Raw genomic sequence first — 23,674 nt, 5'->3', positions numbered from 1 at the left:
CATGCTTTTGTTTCCCAGAGGAAGGGTGTAGATCAGTGCATGTTCCTTTAACCATAGTGACCTCCTGTATTACTAACCACTCCCCATTGTCTCCAGTATAATTGTAGTGTCCCCACCTCTAGCTCTCTCTCTAGCTCCAGTGATGACCACGGACAGCTACAGCATGGTGATTAACAGTTACCTAATAAATAGTTATAGTAAAAGACTTGTGTGTGTGCAGTAAGTCCTTTTACACAAGGTAGTCTGGTTAGTAAGATCAAAAGATTTTGTCTATAGGTTCAGGAAGATTCTAAGATGGGATATCAAACTCCGAGAAAGATCAATAGTCTCGATTTCAAAAGGTTTGGTCTCTTGAAATTCTAGAAAATATTCCTGAGGCAATTACTGTCCCAGAACAAAGTAAAGCCTAACATAGGCAAGCTGAAGTGTCAAAGTAGATTGAACAGTTCTGAAGTTAACAAATGGAGTACTAAACCAAGATGATATGGTCTTTTATCAATTCCCATAAGTCTATTTGAAATATGCTTCACTCAGTCGTCGGGAAACTTGCTTCTGTCAGGTGGTGTCATTTTAAACCACATAAAATAAATTGATCCAGTAATCTTCATTGATGCTCTAGGGCAACAATGCATCGTTGGAGACACTGCCCTGGGGTTAGTCAGGTGAACGAATGATTCACAAGGACATTAAATAAAGACAGTAAAACAGCACCTGAAGACATGTTATCCAGCCAAAAACTCCACATCCATGCAAACATAAAATATGTTATTTTATTTTTTAGAGATTTTATATTTTATGACACCTTTAACAACTTTTTGAAAATGTCCTAAAGCATTTCAGCTCCAATGAAGTGTCGTCACAGCCACAACGTAGAATATCCATCCAATAGTCAATCTGTACCAAAGATCTTAGAGGAGCTCCTCTATAATCTTTGATCTGTACAAAGCAACCACCAGTGTTGCAGTCCTAATATTTTAGGTGCCGGAACTATCAAACAGGAGCGTCATTTCAGGTTTTGCTGGAGGGAGGGGGGACAGTTCGGGTCGGGATTGAAACGCAGGTTGGGCATCGTCAGTGGGACAGGGTGGTCGAGCCGGTCGGGTAGCGTCTGTGTGGGGGAGGGAAGTGTCCGCCTCCCTCCACGCATGCGCAGGGCCCGCCGGTTCTCTTCGGCGCCACGTATGTCGCGCCTGCGCACTCGACGCGACGGGGGCAAGATGGCGGCGATGCAGCAGGGGGAGGCGGATCAAATGTTCGATGTGAGGAACAGCTTCTACATCGGCAGCTACCAGCAGTGCATCAATGAAGCGCAGAAACTCAAGGTGAGGCGGCCGAGCAGCCTGACAGCGGCAACCGAGCACGTAAACAGCCGCGGGTTCGGAGGATAGGCGAGGGCCGAGGAGCCCAGGAAAGGCGATGGGAGCCTGGACAGCAGGGAGTTTGCTGGTGGGATGTGTGGGGAGGGAGGGGTATGTGGAGATGGGAGGGAAATGTGGGGGAGAGATATGTAAGGATGGGGGTATAGGGTATGTGGGGATGGGAGGGAGTATTATGTGGGGAAGGGGGAGGAAAATAGGGGGGTGGGTGGCGTGGAGAAGAGATACCTGAGGAAGGGTGAGGACTGTGGGGTCACAGCTTAAGGATAAAGGGAAATCCTTTAAAACCGAGATGAGAAGAACTTTTTTCACGCAGAGAGTGGTGAATCTCTGGAACTCTCTGCCACAGAGGGTAGTTGAGGCCAGTTCATTGGCTATATTTAAGAGGGAGTTCGATGTGGCCCTTGTGGCTAAGGGGATCAGACGGTATGGAGAGAAGGCAGGTACGGGATACTGAGTTGGATGATCAGCCATGATCATATTGAATGGCGGTGCAGGCTCGAAGGGCCGAATGGCCTACTCCTGCACCTAATTTCTATGTTTCTATGACTGGGGGACATGAGGTTCAGCACCCTACCCGGTGGGTTCTGTGTGGTCAGTTTGGTTTGGTAGAGTTTTGCTTCTTTATTTAAAAAATGCAGTTTCATGTGTAGTTGACCATAAATTGGGGATATTGGAGGTGGTTTCTAGGGCTTTAATCAGGCATCAGACACTTGCTGGAGAGGCATTGACACACATAGGACTGAATAACAAGCAGAGTAAAGGTCAGAGCTAACAGTGTGTTATGGCTTAATTTTAAGACCATTTTAAAATACTTTATATTTTACTATTCTGTCGTGAATCAACTTGTCTCATTTTTACATTATTATTACTATATTTCTTTTGCAGTGCTATATTTGACCTTTGTAGCACTCAGCCCCAGTAAGCGTCGTGGCTTTGGCAGGTCAGGCAGCATCTGTGGAGGACAAGGGTAGGCAATGTTTTGTGTTGGGACCCTTCTTCATACTGATGAATGGAATCAACCTGAAGATGGGTCCTGACCTGAAATGTCACCCATCCATGTTTCCAGAGATGCCACCTAGCCCGCTGAGTTACTCCAGCACTTTGTGTCTTATTTAAACTTAACCAGCCCAATAGTTAACATTAAGAAAAGTTTACTTATCAAAAGCTTTAAACTATTGGAGCAAACCATAAATTTTTTGATATAATTTGCATTAATATTGAGCCCTGTTAAACCATATAAAATAAGATACAATTCATTGGTTCTGTTGACATAAAATCTGAGCTAATTTTCAAATAGTTAACTGTAGACTGTGTGTGCAAATATAGAACATAGAATGAGGTGAAGTTATCTGGATTCATATTAATAATAGGTAGATCTTTTCACTGACTTTATACTGCAATAAAAGTCCATCTAAATGGAGCAGAAAATACATTTACAAATTCCAAAGTAAAGTGAACTGCCTTAACTAAAAATACTATCATCAACTATGTATTTTTGCCTTTTGTCAGAGCTTTCTCACAGAATTTAATTGTGATCAACTAATTTGTGGTGTGTGTAATTCCACCATCTAAATTTTCCTCCTTGAGTGATTATCAATTTAAAACATGGTGACTTAATAACTTGATGCTCTAAGTAAAGGCACCACTTGATGTAGAACACAACATTGAAACTGAAACTTTGGAATTAGCTGCTGTTAACCAGAATTGGCAATTCAGACAATAGAATTCACTTGGTACAGTCTTGTTATAATGATGGAGGTATGGATCTGTGGAAAATGAAATAGAATGAGATTGAACTTGATCAATTTGATGTCATCCATGGTCAAGCAATTCTCCAATTTATTGTCTGGGGATGAATCCACAAAGAATGAGGCATTTAGATAAAGTTTTAGAAGAACAACAGCAGTGGATCTATGTCAGCGAACTATCATTTCTTCCAGATAATGGAGGCAGGGGTTTTGTTAATTACATGTCTTTGTTGCTGTTTATCTTTGTGGCAATAACAGGTCGATTTGTTTTTCAGTTCTCTAGTCCCGAGAAAGAAGTTGAGCGCGATGTTTTCCTTTATAGAGCTTATATTGCACAGGTACGGTTAGTATTCTGATCATTACAGAATATCTATGTTCATTTTCAACCTTGCCTTTTTCAAGAGATGTAGATTATGAGTTAGTTTAGTTTATTATTGTCACGTTCATAAGTTATACGAGTAGAATTAGGCCTATTCGGCCCATCGAGTTTACTCCGCCATTCAATCATGGCTGATCTCCGCCTCCTAATCCCATTTTCCTGCCTTCTCCCCATAACTCCTATCTTAATCAAGAATTTGTCTATCTCCGCTTTAAAAATATCCACTGACTTGGCCTCCACGTGTACTGAGGGACACTGAAAATCTTTTGTTTGCGTGCAATACAGTCAAATAAAACACTATATATGATTACAACCACCCCCCACCCCACAGTGTACAGATTAAAGGTATAACATTTGGTGCAAGATAAAGTCCAATTAAAGATTCCTCCAAGGTATGCATTGAGGTAGATGGGTGGTTGGGACAGCACTCCAGCTGATGAGTGGACCGTTCAGTTGCCTTATAACAGCTGGGAAGATACTGTTGCTGAATCTGGAGATATGCATTATCAAACTTCTGTGCCTTGCCTGATGGGAGAAGAGGGAGTGACCAGGTTGAGACTGGTCCTTGATTATACTGGTGGCCTTGCCGAGGCCGTGTGTAGCGTAGATTGAGTCAGTGGAATGGAGGTTGGTTTGCTAGATGATCTGAGCTGCATTCACAACTCACTGCAACTTCTTGTGGTTTTGGATGGAGCTGTTCCCAAACCAAGCTGTGATGAATGAATCCCAATAAAATGCTTTCTGCAGTGCATCTGTAGAAGTTGGTGAGCGTTATTGGGGACATGCTGAACTTCCTAAGTCTTCTAGGGAAGTAGAGGCATTGATGTGTTTTCTTGGCCATTAGGATTTATTAGGCTCCCAGTGCAAAATCGTCTAGGTAGGGTCAAGGCTGATGCCTTCTCCATTTTCCACACTTCCCGTAGAGAAATTCCTGGCATGTACACGGCATGTAACCTGATTTCATTTCACTGCACATCTCGTATGTGTATGTGACGAATAAACTTGACTTGACTTCTCAGTTGATACTGCTGGGTCATGCACTGTCATTGTAGAACTAAGGAGCAAAACACCAACTGCTGGAAAACTGACTCGAAACATCGACCATCCCTCTTGCTTGACGGATACTGCTGAGTTTGCACCAGATTCCAGCTTTTTCACCCATTTGTGTCTATAGAAATATTATCCCCCATTGTTTAAACTCACCCATGGTGCGTTGGCCTTCGATCAGGTTAATGCGTTTATCTCCTGTGAATGGACTGAGAGGAGCATCTTCTGTGCAAGCTTGATGAGAGATGAGATTAGACAGTTGCCTTTCAATTGCAAGGGCGTATAATATTGCAACTAAAATAAGATACAGATATAAAAAAACATTTTATGACATCAAATTTTATTTTGTATCACAAATTTTTGGGTAGGAAATTAACTCGGGGAATTTCCGTAACCAGAATTTCCTGGGGGAGGGGGGAGGGGTTCTAGGTTTTCTTTGTTATGGTGATAAAAAGTGTAGAATGTATATTGCTGTAGCTTTAACTGGAGACTTTTAATCTTGCTTTTCAATGTGAACATATCTGCCAAAGCCACTGAATTTAAATGTGAACTGTTCAGAAACAAACATTATTTTTATCTTCCTGTTTAGCGAAAGTATGGTGTGGTGTTGGATGATATCAAACCAGGAGCTGCCCCCGAATTACAGGCTGTAAAAATGTTTGCTGAATATTTGTCCAGTGAGGATCACAGGTAAGAGACCATACTTTAACCCGTGTTTATTTTTTTGATGCGATGATGCAAATCTGGTTTAATTTGTCCTGAATGGCCTCGACTCAAAACAACACCCATTCCTTCTCTCCAGAGATGCTACCTGTTCTGCTGAGTTACTTCAGCATTTTGTGTTTGATCTATCCTGAATAAGTATAGCTCACTTTTAAGCATACAATATGCTAAGTTCTAATAGCATGGTTGCTTCTTGTCAACTTAGGGTATTGCATTCAAGTCCAATTATATAATTACCTATGAATACCTTTGAATTTTTCTTCGAAATAAATATTGGAGAACTATCTGTCGATTTCTAACCTGAGATGTTGAGAGCAATTGACAATCTCTGGCTGGCATGATCTAATTTGGCAGGGCATATTAATTACTACATTGGTCATTTAATAAAAATACTCATGGTTAGTCTTTATAAACAAGGTAAGTGTAAGAATATAAAAAGAAACCTTTTACTGTTACCTCATATGCAGGGACAACACTATTTCAGAGTTGGACAAGAAGATGGCAAAGAATGTTGATGTGAGCAACACCACATTCTTGTTGATGGCATCCTCAATCTTTTTACATGAACAGAACACTGACGCAGCCCTGCGCACATTACACCAAGGAGAAAGTCTGGAATGGTGAGTATGTATGTGCAGGCACCGCTTGCCACATCTTTCATATATCAGTATTTTATAAACACTGAATTGTCTTAAATGTGCCATAAACCGGCATTGAGCAGAAATGCAATGAGCGAAGATTGTCTCATGCAATAAATTAAAGGAAGATGTTGAATAGTACCAGAGAACCATGCTCATCCTCAAATGGGATCTTTTAAGATTTATGTGAGCAATTGAACATACAACTGATCTCTCAGCTATGCATTCGCTTTAAAAGATCATCTTCTGACAGTCACAGCGGTATTTTATTCAGTTCATGAGTTCATACTTACAGAGCGTTGAAACAATTAAAAAAAGGTAGCAAGGGCTTTCTAGACTGCTCCACCATATTGACTGACCCGACATATCGATACTAAATTTTTCACAAACTGCCTCTTAATAGTCATACAGCATGGAAGCAGTCCTTCGGCCTAACTTGGCCATGCCGACCAAGATATCCTTTCTACACTACTCCCACGTGCCAGTGTTTCCTTATCCCTCTAAACCTTTCCTATCCATGTACCTGTCAAAATGTCTTTAAAATTTTGCTTTAGTACTCCATACACCCACATCCCTTATTTCTTGTCTAGATATATATGCAGTGACTTAACCTCCAGATCTTTTTATGTTGAGAATTCTGTAGCTTCACCCTCAATGAAGATATTTCTCATCAGTCCTGAAAAACGTTTACCGCATCCTGAGACTAGCCACTGCTTCTAGGTGTAATTCCAACCCTGCCCTGCCAGAGAGCATATTCACTGTATTCAGCCTGCCAGAACCTGTCAGAAGTTTTATACATTTCAAGGAGATTCCCCTCAACTGCCTGAAGGCCAGAGGGTATAGTTTTCCTTCCAACCAACATGCCTTCCCTATCATCGCTACTTTATCACCAAGACTCTTTCCCCCCCTGTGCAATGTTCTGTTTAACCAGCCAATGAAATTGCCAAGGCATTTAGATGTCCAAGAGAAAAGTCAGGAGTACCTGGCAGGCAAATCTCAGTCGCCTTTATACGTGCAGCCTCCTCTGCTGAAGCCTTTGTAGCAGGAGTTGTGCGCACAATATTCATGGAAACATAGAAAATAGGTGCAGGAGTAGGCCATTCAGCCCTTCGAGCCTGCACCGCCATTCAATATGATCATGGCTGATCATCCAACTCAGTATCCTGTACCTGCCTTCTCTCCATAACCCCTGATCCCTTTAGCCACAAGGGCCACATCTAACTCCCTCTTAAATATAGCCAATGAACTGGCCTCAACTACCTTCTGTGGCAGAGAGTTCCAGAGATTCACCACTGTCTGTGTGAAAAATGTTTTTCTCATCTCGGTCCTAAAGGATTTCCCCTTTATCCTTAAACTGTGACCCCTTGTCCTGGACTTCCCCAACATCGGGAACAATCTTCCTGCATCTAGCCAGTCCAACCCCTTAAGAATTTTGTAAGTTTCTATAAGATCCCCCCTCAATCTCCTAAATTCTAGCGAGTACAAGCCAAGTCTATCCAGTCTTTCTTCATATTAAAGTCCTGACATCCCAGGAATCAGTCTGGTGAACCTTCTCTGCACTCTCTCTATGGCAAGAATGTCCTTCCTCAGATTTGGAGACGAAAACTGTACCCAATACTCCAGGTGTGGTCTCACCAAGACCCTGTACAACTGCAGTGGAACCTGCCTGCTCCTATACTCAAATCCTTTTGCTATGAATGCTCCTATACTCAAATCCTTTTGCTATGACTATTCTTCCTGACTCGCACACAACAATGGGATCAATTGAGCACTGCTGACATTGAGTCACCCCAAGAGCAAGCAGGATGGATTTGAAACAGTTTTACTCCATTCGCTACTTGCTTTACTAATGGCATGTTGCAGCTTTTCCCAATCTGGATTCCTGAAATAGCAATCGTGATGGTGCATTCGCAGAATTTTGTTATTTACATATATTTTTTGGAAATGAATTAGAAACATATTAAATATAGAAAATAGGTGCAGGAGTAGGCCACTCAGTCCTTCGAGCCAGCACCGCCATTCAATATGATCATGGCTGATCATCCAAAATCAGTACTCCGTTCCTGCGTTCTCCCCGTATCCCTTGATTCAGTTAGCCCTAAGAGCTAAATTGCACTCTCTTGAATTTAAACTATGTACTAAAAATATCTCTGCTTGCCTTTGAATTCTTGGAGTTTTATTAACAGAATGTTTTTCATTCTGTCAATAACCTAGGTTAATTTGTGTCTCTTTCACCCTCTACAGCATGGCCATGTCAATACAGATCTTTTTGAAGCTCGACAGGCTGGATCTAGCTCGGTAAATACATCAAAATAGCAGTTCAAAAGAAAATATATTGCATCACTTGATTAAGTTCAAATTTTTGCACACTTTTCTGAGAAATCATGGCTGTAGAATGAACTATCACTTCTAAACACCTCTCATTGAGGTGACTGAAAAGGTTAATTTTAAGGAATTGTGAATAATTTCGTACATTAACCTATCAAGTTAGCTTGGTTATTTCAAAGAATGGTTTGCAGGATCGCTGCTTAAAATCTTTTCTCGCCTGTCACTATCATTACATCGCAAATTACCTATTTACCCCTATTATTCAATGACAACTCGTGAATGAGACAGTAAGATTGACCTGAAAAATGTAGCAACTGCAGTGCACTAGCCTCACCAAATAATTTCTTGTTTAAGTGTTCCATATTGATCCTGAGTACGGGTGCTGTCTGTATGGAGTTTTTATGTTCTCCCCATGATCTGAGTAGGTTTTCTCCGGCTGCTCCAGTTTCCTTCCACACTACAAAGACGTACAGGTTTGTAGGCTAATTGGCTTGGTAAAATTGCAAATTATCCCTACTGTGTGTAGGATAGCTGGTGCGAGGGTAACGCTGGTCGGCGCGGTATCGATGGGCCGAAGGGCCTGTTTCTGCACTGTATCTCTTAAACAAAACTAAGATTAATTATTCTGCAAATTGTAATTTTTTGCTTCTATCTGCATGATTCGTCGAATAGGCGAGGGCAGGAATGTTATAAATCAAATAAATGATCTGAATGAGATTAACAGTTACAGCTAAGAATGCCACCTATTTTGCTTGCCTTGGTTCGTTCTCCTTCCTCCCCCTGCCTCAAAGGACAACCTTCTTGATATGGAGTAATTGTCCTCACTGCAGAACATTAATTAAACTTAAAAAAAAAAAAAAAATTAATTAAACATCCTTTTTCATTTTTAATACATTCTGTTTGAACCAGATCAGAATTATGTCATTGAGATGCTATTGTAGCAGTGCTGCTGGATATAATCAGCTGTCAAATAATTGGATAATGGTTTGGCTCCCTCATGTGACAAAAACAATAGCTCAGTCCAGTCTTTTTCCAGGAAAGCAGCGTGGGTTTGTGAAAACAGATACATAGCTTGGTGAAGCAGTTCCACAGTGACTTGGGTATTCTTTTATTTTTTGGATTAAAGATTCTTGTCAGTGGTTGGAACTAATTTTATTGGCTTCTGTTCTCCTTTATTGTTTTGTGATTAAATGGACGGTGATGAAAATATGGAATTTCTACTTCAGTCTAAGATTGAATTCACACAAATTTGTTTTACTCGGGTGCAAACCCAGATAATGATTGTTTTGTTTTCTGTGAATTTTCTTTAATGTGTGAACAATCATGAAGTTGGAAAAAGCTATTTGACTCATTGAAGATCAACCTTGCCCAAGCATCCTGTCCACAGGGACTATATTTGTCTACCAGACCTAGTGTTTATAATGAACAAATATTCATTGCTTAAAAGGTTTGCAATATTAAAAGAATAATTCTAACTTCATATTGGGCCACTGTCATTTAAAAAGACATTTTGGATTCTCATTGCAATCCTGACAAATGCTCTAGGTTTTTCTGATCATTTATTGATTGATAGCATTCCTGCCCTCACCTATTCAAGATAAATTCTGCAGATAGAAGCAAAAAAAATTATTTTTTTATCCAATCCAACCGTCGCATTTGCACAAGAATAACTGACAGAACAATGTTACGGAACTCTAAAACAAGAAATGATTTGGTGGGACTGATGCACTGCAGTTAATAATTTTTCGGATCATTCCTATTGTCTCTTTCCCAACTTGAACAAAGATAGTTAAGCAAACCAATAGTGAAACTGACACAATGTAATTATTCTGGAATGCTAGATTGATGCTGGTTTAAACTGAAGATAGACACAAAAAGCTGGAGTAACTCAGTGGGACAGGCACCATCTGAAGAAGGGTCTCGACCCGAAACATCGCCCATTCCTTCTCTCCAGAGATGCTGCCTGTCCCGCTGAGTTACTCCTGCTTTTTGTACCTATTGCTAGGTTGAGACTTGTCCAAGAAGCTTCCAGTCCTGATTCTTAGTTTGTGATATCTACTGTTGAATGTTGATGGATGCCACAATTGGCCTTCAAGACACAGGGCAAGGTAGAGGGAGGTTGACCAGGTAATTGATTCTATTGAGTGACAAGTTGTTTCCTCCTTTATCCCATTGGGATAAAGGATGGCACTTCAACTTCTCTCTAACCACCAGCGAATTGAAGAACATTGAGTCCCATCAAAAACAGAAACCTTTTGAGACTTATTGGATGGCATCAGTAGGATGCACTCCAAATGGGAGGAAAAGGGAACTTTGAGGAAAATAAATGGCATTGTTATTATCAGTCTACATAGTCGAGTCATTCATTTTGAGTAATTAATAACAATATCTAATTTAGAAAGGAACTGAAGAAGATGCATGAATCAGACGAAGATGCCACCCTGACACAGTTATCAACAGCCTGGATGAACCTCGCTATGGTTAGTGAAGATTTATGATATGTAATGGATTAGCAACCTGGATACATTTGCTGATATTGGGTGGGTAGAGAGTTGGTGATGTGACGATAGGAGAGATAAAGCGAAAGTTCAATTTAGTTAGTGAACCTACAGTAGGGATTGACCTCTGCTTTAGGGATGTCTCCAACTTATTCCAAGGCTTGATATCTCTGATGAACCTGAAGACAGGTTTAAGGTTAGAGGGGAGCCTGGGGGACAATTTTTTCCACACCAAGGGTGGCGGGGAAATAGAATGAGCCGCCAGAGGAATTTGTTGAGCCAAATGGGGGGGGGGGAGACAAAAGGGGGAGCCGGCGTGCTTTGTGACTTTGTCAGCACCGTAGGTGGTTGCTATTTGTGTACATTGTGTATGTAAGCAAAGAATCTCACTGTGCTTAGTCACATGTGACAATAAAGTATTCCTACCCTAACAACATATAAAAGACATTTGGACAGGTTTGGAGGGGTCTGGGCCAAACTCGGGAGGGTGGCACTAGTGCAGATGGGACATCTTTGTCGATGTGTATGTTTGTCTAAAGATCCTGTTTCCGTGCTGGATGATTCTATGATTCTAAATGCTGTCAAGTGTTGGGGGCAGGGATGAGTAATGGTGTGCTTGATTTGTTATTGAGATCCCTACAAAGTCCAAGCACATGACGTCATTAGTAATTGACTGCATTGGTAGGTTGAAACCACTTGTTGTTGCGATTACAATAACCTGTAAATGTTCTGTGAATTCTTACTGTGCTGTATAATTTGCTGTCCCTCTGGCAAATCTATTTTATTGACTGCTCTCTACAGGGTGGGGACAAGCTGCAGGACGCCTTTTATATTTTCCAAGAAATGGCAGATAAGTACACAGCAACCTTGTTGCTCCTGAATGGACAAGCTGCTTGCCAGATGGCACAGGGGAAGTGGGAAGATGCAGAAGGAGTTCTGCAGGAAGCACTGGACAAGGTAAGAAACTCTTAAAGAGTAGACACAAGAAACTGCAGATGCTGGAATCTTGCCTCGAACACAGTGCTGGAGTAACTCAGTGGTCAGGGTCCTGACCCAAAACATTACCTATCCATGTTCTCCAGAAAATTTGCCTGACCCGCTAAGTTACTCCAGCACTTTGCGTTCTACACAAGGGTCTTAAAAGTGGCTGAGTAAAACTATAGTAGCTTTCAACCTGACAAATTGTGCCACTATATTTGTAGCAACTTTTTGCTATAGAAACACCAAACCTGTCTCGTTGCCTAATGTCTTTTGCTCTTCGCTTGAAATATTTAATCTTTCTTTCGAGATGAAATGGTTCATCAGCTTCAGCTACAACCTTTGTCAAATTATTCTTTGCACCAATATACCAACTTTAAAAAAATAATCAGTCTATGTGATGGGATTATTATCCCTTATATAGACTATTATCTGAATGGTGGCCGATTAGGAAAAGGGGAGATGCAACAAGACCTGGGTGTCATGGTACACCAGTCATTGAAAGTAGGCATGCAGGTGCAGCACGCAGTGAAGAAAGCGAATGGTATGTTAGCATTCATAGCAAAAGGAATTTGAGTATCGGAGCAGGGAGGTTCTACTGCACTTGTACAGGTTCTTGGGTACAGTCTTGGTCTCCTAATCTGAGGAAGGACATTCTTGCCATAGAGGGAGTACAGAGAAGGTTCACCAGACTGATTCCTGGGATGTCAGGACTTTCATATGAAGAAAGACTGGATAGACTCAGCTTGTACTCGCTAGAATTTAGAAGATTGAGGGGGAATCTTATAGAAACTTACAAAATTCTTAAGGGGTTGGACAGGTTAGATGCAGGAAGATTGTTCCCGATGTTGGGAAAGTCCAGAAAAAGGGGTCACAGTTTAAGGATAAAGGGGAAATCTTTTAGGAATGAGATGAGAATAACATTTTTTACACAGAGAGTGGTGAATCTCTGGAATTCTCTGCCACAGAATGTAGTTGAGGCCAGTTCATTGGCTATATTTAAGAGGGAGATAGATGTGGCCCTTGTAGCTAAAGGGATCAGGGGGTATGGAGAGAAGGCAGGTACAGGATACTGAGTTGGATGATCAGCCATGAACATATTGAATGGCGGTGCAGACTCGAAGGGCCGAATGGCCTACTCCTGCACCTATTTTCTATGTTTCTAAGGGTCTCGACTCAAAACGTCAACTATTCGCTTTCCTCCACAGATACTGCCAGAACCACTGAGTACCTCCAGAAATCTTTTGCTCCAGATTCTAGTGTCTGTAGTCTGTGGCAAAAAAAAAAAACAGTGATAGAGGAACTCTGCCGGTCAAGCAGCATCTGGAGGGAATGGACAGGCCACATTTTAGGCCATGACCCTTGCTCAGACTGATAGAGAGAGAAAGCTGAAACGGAGAGGTTGAGGCAGGTCAAAGCCTGGCACGTGGATACAGGTGAAGGGGTTTCATTGGCAAATGGAGTAAGTGACAAAGGCTCGAGGTGAAAAGAAGAGTGGCGCATGAGTGACATGTACAGCTGGAGGGAGGTATATGGTTGGGGGCTGCAGAGAAAGAGGAGGGATAAAGGGGAATTGGTGTCTTGGGAATGAAAGATGAGTATATGAAGGAGCAGGGTCACTGGGGAGGGGAGATGTAGGTGTGCACCAGGTGAAGGAGGGGAATATTACTACTCGACAGTCCCTATCTCCAAACATCAAAACTCTTACTAATTAATTAAAAATTAATGTTTCATTTGCAAACGCCCCAACCAGAGGAAGCAACATTTACCTTTTCATCAAAACCTTCATGGGGAAAAAAACACTTCCAGTGTAAATAATCTCATTATCCCAGATTTTGAATGAATGTCACTCTGGTAAATCAAACCTACATATTCAGTGTTCCTAAATTGATCAGTCTAAACCATGAGCATTTCTCTTGACACTTCCAGAAGTGCCATTCATAGTATCTACAGGGGAAGGTGATTGGACCGGAGGTTTGAAGGGTATTGTTGTTATATTTATAAATGGTTTATTGTCTTTGCACTCAGCCTTCTTGATCACGCAGATCAAAAGTCCAAATTTCAACCCCTAATGTGCCGTTGTTAGTTAATCATCACTTGCGGTAGGAAACTGCACCTTGGCCTTGTGAGGAAGGGTGGGGAGAGTCGGGCGTAGTACCTGCTCTGCTCCACTCCTGTCATTGCGGAACAGTGGATGAATTGGGTTTGGATAAAGCTTGGTTTGACTGGGCAAGTTTCTGCCACCAAACTGAGCATGTGTTATGGAGAACTAGAAAGGGGTGATGGGGCAGGTGAGATCAGCAAGCTGGTACAGACGCTGTAGGGATTTTCAGTGTGTTGCTTAGGGTTGCATCAGATGAATGGCCGATGTAACTATCCGATGTGTCACCTGTGACATTCATAAATCAATGATGTTTTTAATATTTAAAAGTTGAACTAAGTGCAATGTGATTGTATGGGGCTGACAATATGATGTACAAAAGGAGATTTGGTGCCATCTAGTGGTGATGTTGCAATGAAAAGTGTTCAAAAAGGAACTGCAGATGCTGGAGAATCGAAGGTAGTCAAAATTGCTGGAGAAACTCAGCGGGTTCGGCAGCATCTATGGAGCGAAAGAAATGGGCAACGTTTTGGCCCGAAACGTTGCCCATTTCCTTCGCTCCATAGATGCTGCCGCACCCGCTGAGTTTCTCCAGCAATTTTGTCTACCTTGCAATGAAAAATATTGAATTAGTCTGGATTGTGGAGAATAAAACACCGTTTACAATCATGTTCTACTAAAGACTTCAAATGAAAGGTGGTTCAGATATTTCAGCATGCACTGCATATCCAGGGTTCAGAATTACTGCATTAATTCCTCATATTTCATCTACCTCATGAAAATCCTTCATGAAAATACACCGTAACTCAGCTTTTACTTGACAGCTATAGATTCTATCATTGTCACCGATGCGAGTCCAAACTACATATTCTTTGCTTTGTGTTCTTTAAAATGAGGTCCTCTCTGGCCCACTCTATAATCATCGTTTTATTTCTGCCTTATCGAAAAATAAACATCTTTGAGGCAGAGATGAATACTTGGTGAGAAAGTTAGTAAAATATTATCACTGGTAGATGTGAACGCAGATTTCGTGGTTATAACCAGCTGAGCCATGATCTTACTAAATGCTAAAGCAGTGACAAAAATTAATGGAGATTAATATTGTTTCATTGATATTTCTGTTGATCTCCTATAAATTATAACTATTCAGATGCAGCACCTTGGCTTTAAATGAAATGAAATGATGAAATGAAATGATTCAATTTATTGTCATTGTCAGTGTACAGTACAGAGACAACGAAATGCATTTTTAGCATCTCCCTGAAAGGGAGACACAGGGCGTCGCGGTGTGCCTGCGCCTGCCGCCGTACATTCCATTACAGGCAAAGGTGGGTGAAGTGTCTTGCCCAAGGACACAACGACAGTATGCACTCCAAGCGGGATTTGAACCGGCTACCTTCCGGTCACCAGCCGAACTCTTAGCCCATTGTGCTATTTAGTTTTTTTTGTATTGTATTGTATTTTAATGACCACACAGCCAGGCTGGTGGAATTTGTTATCAGTACAGCTCGGTACAGGTTCCAACATTTCATCAAACATTAAACATATAGCATAGATATACATACAAACAGACGCATTACATAATACATAAGGGCCATGCTTATTCTTATTCCTCACCGTACAGAGTTTAAAATGTTAATTGCAGTGGGAATGAAACTGTTTTTGAAGCGGTTTGTTTAACTTGATTTCTCGCTTGTCATCGCTCTTTACTCTCGCTTGCTCTTTACTCACCGAAGTCTCACAGGGATCTGCCACACATAGATGCGATAAGATGCCCTTGATTTCCCTCGAGTAACCTTTATATACAACACGTATTGATTCTTCCATTACCGACCTACTGCTGTCAATCCTATCGTTTCCACATGTATGCTTGTACCAGGAGCTGCTTTGCAGACTTGCCATGATACCTAGAACCTTCTTATTGACACAGCTGCATCTTTGACATTTGTGGAGTAGGATGATTTAATGTTAAACTTAAAACCAATGTTTCATTATCAACGTGTTCTGTAGCACGTGGGAAGATTTTCTTTCTAATTTTGCTTAACCTTTTATGTGAAGCAAGCTGAAATTTCTAGCTTTCACCAATAAACAGGTTGGCGATAAATGCAGAAATATGGAACTGCACATGCTAGTTACAAAAAAGACACAGCTGGAGTAACTCAGTGGGTCAGGTAGCATCTCTGGAGAACATGAATAGACGACATTTTGGGACGTGATCCTTCTGTCTGAAGAGAGGTCATGACCTGAAATATCCCCGACCCATCTTCTCTAAAGATGCTGCATGACCCGCTGTTGTTCTGGCACTTTGTCTTTTTGGAATTAATGCCTTGTTTTGAATGTTCAACGCAGCCATTTGCTGTATTTTGAATCCTTCTGGTCCCAATGCTTCTTTCTACCTAGAAGAATTGAGTGCATTTATCTATACTGATTTATCAATGAGGTCGTAATGCAACTACACTTCCTTGAGTCGTATGTTCGGAATCTACTTTGAATGTTAAACCATTAATACATATCTTCAATCCTCATAGGACAGCAATCATCCAGAAACACTCATCAACCTGATCGCACTTTCTCAGCATCTAGGCAAGGCTCCTGAGGTAAGGCTTCTGAAAAAAATTGGCATGACATTCATTTGATCTTTCCTCATTGCTCAGTCAGTAAATACTTTATGCGTTGTGGAAATGGAAGGCTCTGACAAGTATTGTCCCATGTTGAATTCCTAATCTCTTCTGAACAAAATTGCATACGCCTTGACTAAACCAAGGGACACAAAAATTTGTATTGCATCCCTGATGAAGAGAGATGACGTTCAAGTGGGCTCGGGAGGGATTGCAAAATTGTCCACGTAATTCATGTGATTCTATGTTCAGAGTCCCACCTCTTCCACAGTCTCTTATCCCTATCATCCGTGGAAGGCATCATAGTCTGAAGAAGGGTTTCAACCCGAAACGCTGCCTATTTCCTTCGCTCCATAGATGCTGCCTCACCCGCTGCGTTTCTCCAGCATTTTTGTCTACCATAGCTTTCGCTGTTCGTCGGTACACATGATAATAAACTAAACTAAACTAGCTGTCAAATACACTTGCCCCAGGCAAACCACACTAAGCAGGCCTAGTGTAGGTTTAGAACAGTTAAAACAGTTCTTTGCACATGTCAGAAGTGAAGTTCTATATGTTTTTGATAAGTTGTTAGGAAGTTTCAGGAAGTCATCAATATAATTTTCAATGTAGTGGGAGATGGGCCTTTGAGGCTCTAAGCAAACGTATTGGCATTTGTAATTCTTTCCACCTGACAATGCTACTGAGAAAGTAAAATAGATTGTGTTGCCTTGTATGGGGACCTGTCAGCCCCGACAGTCACAAATGAACAATTCTCTGTTAAGGAGCATGCAGTTGATAACAATGGACATAGAGACAGAATAGCTCTGCCCAAGACTGCATAGATATTGCAGTGAGTTATAGTTGCAGCCCAGTCCATCACACAGTCTACACTTCCCACTCTTGACTCCATTTACACTTCATGCTGCCTCGGAAAAGCAGTCAACATAATCAAAGACGTCCCATACAAATCATTTTGAAGGTTATCATAAGGAATAGGAGTGGAATTAGACCATTCAGCCCATCAAACCTCCACTATTCAATCATAGCTGATCTCTCTCTCTCCGTCCTAACCCCATTCTCCTGCCTTCTCCCCATAACCTCTCACACCTGTACTAATCGTTAATCTATCGGTCTCTGCCTTAGAAAATATTCACTAACTTGGCCTCCACAGCCTTCTGTGGCAAAGAATTCCACAGATTCACCACCCTCTGACTAAAGAAATTGCTCATTATCTCCTTCCTAAAAGAACGTCCTTTAATTCTGAGGCTATGACCTGTAGTCCTAGACTCTTCCACTGGTGGAAACATCCTCTCCACATCCACTCTATCCAAGCCTTTCACTATTCTGTATGTTTCCCTGAGGTTCCCCTCATTCTTATAAACTCCAGCGAGTACAGGCCCAGTGCTGACAAACACTCATCAGAGGTTAACCTACTCATGCCTGAGATTCTTGTAAACCTCCTCTGGACCCTCTTCAGAGGCAGCACATTCTTCCTCAGATATGGTGCCCAAAATAGCTCACAATTTTTCTCCCACCTGGTCCTGTCCGGCAGAAGGTACAGAAGCATGAAAGCGCACACTGCCAGACTTAGGAACTGCTTCCCCCCTCTGTTACCAGGCTTCTGAACGGTCCTTCTATAAGTTGGGGTACTGTCCCAACACTCTATCCCATTGTGGACATTTGACTTTGCTCTGGAACTTGTGCACTACAATGCTGAGAACTATATTCTACACTTCTTCCCCTTTGCTCGATCAATTGTACTTTAATTTGAACTGATTGTGTAGTATATCTGAACTGTTTGGATAGCATACAAAACAAAGCTTTTCACTGTACCTCAGTACATGTGACAATAATCCTAACCCTATATTGACAATGGTAAATGGCCTACGCAGGTACACAAAATAGCCCTGAGCTCCAATAAGAAATTCATCAGTAAGTGGCACAGGCTTCAAGTTTGAATTGCTCTGTTGGTTTTAACTGCTATTTCAGATTTCTTGCTGCTGCATTGTCTGGATTCCTATGATAATTATAACCAACAGTGAGATTTCAGGTCATGCCACATGCAGTCCATCGCTGTTGGTGTTGCCTCCTCATACTAAGGTGCACTGTCTTTATTAAACAGGTTAGTAACCGCTACCTCTCTCAGCTAAAGGATGGACACAGAGGGCACCCTTTTGTTAAAGAATATATGACCAAGGTACGTGAAGACTTGTAAATCAAATCTGCATTATCATTAGCAGCAAATTTAATGAAGGTGTCTGGTTTAAAAAAAATGTTTTTAAACATTTCCAGTAAAATATCAAGAAGTCACTATTTTGATCTCAAATCTTTATTCGGATAGAAGAGTGATTTGGGGAATCCACGATGTACTTGAGTCATGCCAGGACATGTTAGAAGTGTCAGTGTTAAGTACTTGTTTGCTATTCAGTAAGCCTCATACTAATTACGTTACAATTAAAAGCCCTTAAAGATACCATTAGATCTTGCTGTTCTGGTTCAGAATATTAATTATAGATTAATAGACACTGTATGTGGGCCCTTATCAATATTACTGAGCATTCTGCTAAACTGTGGAACCATGATTTTGAATACATCCTCAAGGTTGTCTTAACGATGTCTGTTATGGCCATCTCAGGTTAGTCCACACCTTCGTGCAAAATGCATTAACATGCTGAATAATTAACAAAATGATATCTTACTCATCACCTTTTAAACCCATCGGACATTTCAAATTGCTTCACTCTACAAATACTTTAGCTTCATGGTTACCTGCAGCAGTAGGGAATCCAAGAGGCAATTTACACCACAAGACATAGCTGGACAAGAACTAGATCATTTCTGATTATGTTAACCAATAGACACATTCACTTATCCAAGAAATAAGTCGAATTTTGCTCTACTATATATATATACTATTTTCCCAACGGCAACAGACTGTAACTGGCTCTAACTGACATGCTGGAGAACATCAGATATGATTCTAGTGACATGTATGTCACACTGAATTAATGGAATTGAAAAATATGGCTGTGATCCGATATTTCAATAGATAGCAAGACCTTGCTGGCTAGATTCCAAGGATGTTTCCAGCATTAGATTGATATAATTTGTTTGTGTTTATTGACAATAATTTATAATTCTGCAGCCGATGTGGAGCAAAGTGCAGCCTTCTTATATTCATCTCAAAGGGAATACCCAAGGGTGTGAATGTAGCACACATATTAAAAAGAACAGCACCTTTATTATAGATAGTTAGAGCTCCTTCCAGCAGACATCGCCTTCTGGGTTCTGTGATTTATGATGTGAATTGAGTTTCTGATGCAATTCTCTATGGTGTGTGTACTAAAGATGTATTCAGTATGCAAGAGCTGCCCCATATGTTCACGTACTTCAAAAATAAATGTGTTCTAAACTGTCCCACAGGAGAATGAGTTTGATCGATTGGCGTTGCAGTACGCTCCAAGTGCGTGAGTAGAATGGAAACAATATCCGTGAAGATTAACAGAATTTAATATCTTGGACCAATTTTTCTTTTAAGCTCCCCCAACTGTGGAAGTGTATTTAAACTCATGTCTTATGATCCGAAACCTTGTATAAAGTGACCTAAGAGCAATTGTTACTTGCTTGAGACTCTGCTGTTTAATATTAAAGACTGTGTTATATTTGAGGTTAATTCAAGTCATCAAATTTGTTGAAACCTGTACAATGAAATGCCCAAATGTTAGTTATATTAACTGTGGAATTATACTGTTAATAAAATTTATTAAGCTCCCAAATATCTATACACAAGATTTGAAATGCATTGCTAAGCTTGCTTGTGTTGCCCATATCTGTGCAAGAAGGAACTGCAGATGCTGGTTTAAACCGAAGATAGACACAAAATGCTGGAGTAACTCAGCGGGACAGGCAGCATCTCGGGAGAGAAGGAATCGGTGACGTCTCTGGTCGAGACCCTTCTTCAGTCTGAAGAAAGGTCTTGACCTGAACCGTCACCCATTCCTTCTCTCCAGAGATGCTGCCTGTCCCATTGAGTTACTCCAGCATTTTGTGTCTATTGCCCATAACTGTCGGTTTGCATGCAATGTTGCCCTTGTGGTGATAGTGCTTTGGTAAATGGCTGGTTTAGCCTAGTTACATTCCACCCTCTACCACAGAAGCCAGCTCCAGTTTCAACGTATAGTTTGCACAGTGCTTCATAATCTCCACCAGAATAATGGCATGGGTTATCTCCATGGGGAAGATGTTTCCTGTATGGGATTGCGTCACCCCTCTGAACACAGCAATAATTGGCCTGTGGTGGGAGATTGCAACCTTCATGTGGTCCACCCTGTTTCAACGAGTGCAATCAACTGGCCGTGCACGATCAAATAGAACAAGTTGTCCCACAATTTTTGGCTGTGCATGCCATACGCAAGAAGAATTAGCCTTATTATCCACATTGCCTTCAGCAGTATTCTAAACACATTCCCAATGGAATATACTGCACTGAGGTAATTGATTAGGTTCGGAAGTTGGTGTAAACAGACTACATGTGGAGCTGTGAGCTACAAATAAAATGATGCCCGTGGAGATTAATGTAAATCATTTGATGTTTTTTCTCATTAATTGAGATTAATCAAATTGCCCCCTTGTTAAGGTGCACTATGAATTTTAATTAGATATTTAATTGTTAATTCCTCTTTCACTCAAGAGTGGTCCCTGTGCCAAAGTTCTATGTTTGCTGGTTGCATTCCAGAGGCTCCTGCAAAGGAAAGACGATTAGATTGATGGTCTTGTTCCACCATGCAAATGCAATTGCACAATTTTGGGAGTCGAAATCATAGTTGTGTTCCTCCATGTCTCCAGTCAAAGGGGTGTCAATTGTACCACTATTGGGCCTTTAATGCTGTGGCCTCATCATGCCAGAAACCCGGGTACGATCCTGATCTTGGGTGCTGTCTGTTCGAGTTTCCACATTCATTCTGTGACCACGTAGGTTTCCCCCCACATAGAACAATACAGCACAGGGCCAGGCCCTTTGCTCCAAAATGTCTGCTGGACATGATGCCAAGACCAACACTTATCTGCCTGTACATCATCCATATACCTCCATTCCCTGCATATCCATACACCTATCAAAATGTCTTAAATGCCACTGTCGTATCTGCCTCAACTACCAACCCTGGCACTGTGTTCCAGGCACCACCCTCTGTCAAAATAAAAATCTGCCCTGCACATCTCCTTTAAACCTCACACCTTAAAGCAATATCCTCTCGTATATGATTTTTCTATCCTGGGACAAAGGTTCTGACTAGCTACCCTATCATAAGCCCCTCATAATTTTATATACTGCTAATCAGCTCTCCCCACAACCTCCAGCGTTCCAGAGGAAGCAATTGTCATCCTAAAGACATGCGTGTTTGGAGATTAATTGACCTGTGCCTTTCCCCTATTGTGTAGAGGGTGCGAAAATGGGGTAACACATGAACTGGTGATCGATGATCAGCATAGACTCAGTGGGTTGAAGGACCAGTTTCCATGCTGCAACTAGCTACGGTTGGACCTTGAACAGCACAATCTTCAGCCAGTGGAATACTGCAGTCAAGTCACTGTTGTGAGACAACCAATTGATGCAGTGGAAGCACCCCTAACCTTAAACTGTAATATAATAACCAGGTTATTGATACTGGCCTACATCATATCGGCCAGAAGACCTGGGTGGTAACTCCCCTGCTACTCTTCAAAATTGTGTATATTTTAGTATGGAAGAGAGAACAGACTAAACATTAGTTTAACCATGCAAAAGACCACCTTCTACAATACAAGCCTCCCCCCTCGCCCTCAATGTCTACTGCAGTGTGAGATTAGACTTCAATTCTTAAATTTCTGGAGAAGGTCTTGAATCCATCATATTACTGACCCAGATAATAACAAGAGTATGATCTGATATATCAGCTAAATCTGGTGCTACAATATAACATAACATTATTGGGAATATTGAATAAAACAAAATATTAGAAAAGCAGCAGCACAAACAACATCTGTGGGAAATGGTTCAGGTCATCCACCTTTCGTCAGGATTGTGATAAGGACAGCAAACGAGACAATAGCAGATATAGGTCATTTGCAACCACTGGCATCAAAAAAATATTTGACACATTTTGTTGGCAGTATAAGATTAAAAATGGAAATAACCAGTTGGAAAACTGAAATAAACAGTATGTCTAGGAAGGAACTGCAGAAGCTGGTTTAAACTGAAGATAGACACAAAATGCTGGAGTAACTCAGCAGGCCAGGCAGCATCTCTAAAGAGAAGGATTTGGTGATGTTTCAGATTGAGACCCTTCTTCAGACTTCTGAAGAAGAGTCTTGACCCGGAACGTCACCCTTTTCTTCTCTCCAGAGATGCTGCCTGTCCCGCTGAGTTACTCCAGCATTTTGTGTGACTAACACAGTAGATCAACAAACCCCATTTTATGTTTAATCCATGGTCAGATCTATAATATTGATTTTTTCTTCATCTTTTACAATGCTGAACGTTGTACATTTGTTGACCACAAGTAGTCATCGTTACTGGGCTGGCATTGTTGCCCATCCTAAATGGGAGCTGAACCGGAGACTAGTTAATAATCAACTACATTAGTGGGTCTGAAGTCACCAAGTCAGCAACCTGGCTTTCCTTGAAGGACATTGGTAAACAATGACACAATAGGTTCAAGTGAGTTTCAAACGTAGATCTCTGGATCATTATCCTGATCCTTTGAATCATCATCTTGAGCAGATCTTGGGATGGAGGATGAATCGTTCCTATTGCCAGTACTGATGAATCAATTAGCCTGATGAGGCAGTGGGTATGTCGTCTATGAGGTGATGTGCTCCTTATACAAATAACATAGAGTCTCTGATCGCGACTCATGGACTCGGTTCTCAATACCATCCCAATGCTCATCCTTGATGAAGTCATGGGTCAGGGATTGCCAAGGGTTGTTGTGTTTTATAGGAGGCTTTGATCATGTCATTAAATCTTTTTCTCTGCTATCTTTCTAAATCTTTCTAAAATAGAGCTCGTACTAGAATGTCTGTTGCAAGAGTCTGCTGTGGGGTTTACAAACAATATTCCCTGCCCAATGGAATGGATTCAATGTAACTCAGGCCTTGATGCTGGCTTGGGAAAAGACACTGACATAGATTTACATTTATGTCTGGGGAAATTGGACAACTTTGCAAACACAATATTGATGGTATCTTTCCAGTTGCTGATGTTTCTGTTGTAGGT

General features: G+C 41.2%; 1 protein-coding gene across 1 annotated transcript; it reads left to right on the top strand.

Moving 5' to 3' along the window:
• The first annotated feature begins 1,165 nt into the window (after nt 1–1,165).
• Nucleotides 1,166–20,195, top strand: cope (COPI coat complex subunit epsilon). Its single transcript, XM_055658506.1, has 10 exons — nt 1,166–1,322; nt 3,403–3,465; nt 5,143–5,243; nt 5,744–5,896; nt 8,159–8,212; nt 10,641–10,722; nt 11,542–11,697; nt 16,348–16,416; nt 18,542–18,616; nt 19,843–20,195. The coding sequence occupies exons 1-10, from the start codon at nt 1,182–1,184 to the stop codon at nt 19,888–19,890; spliced, it is 942 nt and encodes a 313-aa protein (XP_055514481.1). The 5' UTR covers nt 1,166–1,181; the 3' UTR covers nt 19,891–20,195.
• Nucleotides 20,196–23,674: the final 3,479 nt, after the last annotated feature.

The sequence above is a fragment of the Leucoraja erinacea genome, chromosome 29 (genome assembly GCF_028641065.1).
Source record: "Leucoraja erinacea ecotype New England chromosome 29, Leri_hhj_1, whole genome shotgun sequence".
NCBI classification, from domain to species: domain Eukaryota; kingdom Metazoa; phylum Chordata; class Chondrichthyes; order Rajiformes; family Rajidae; genus Leucoraja; species Leucoraja erinaceus.
This window is presented reverse-complemented; position numbering and strand designations above follow the sequence as displayed.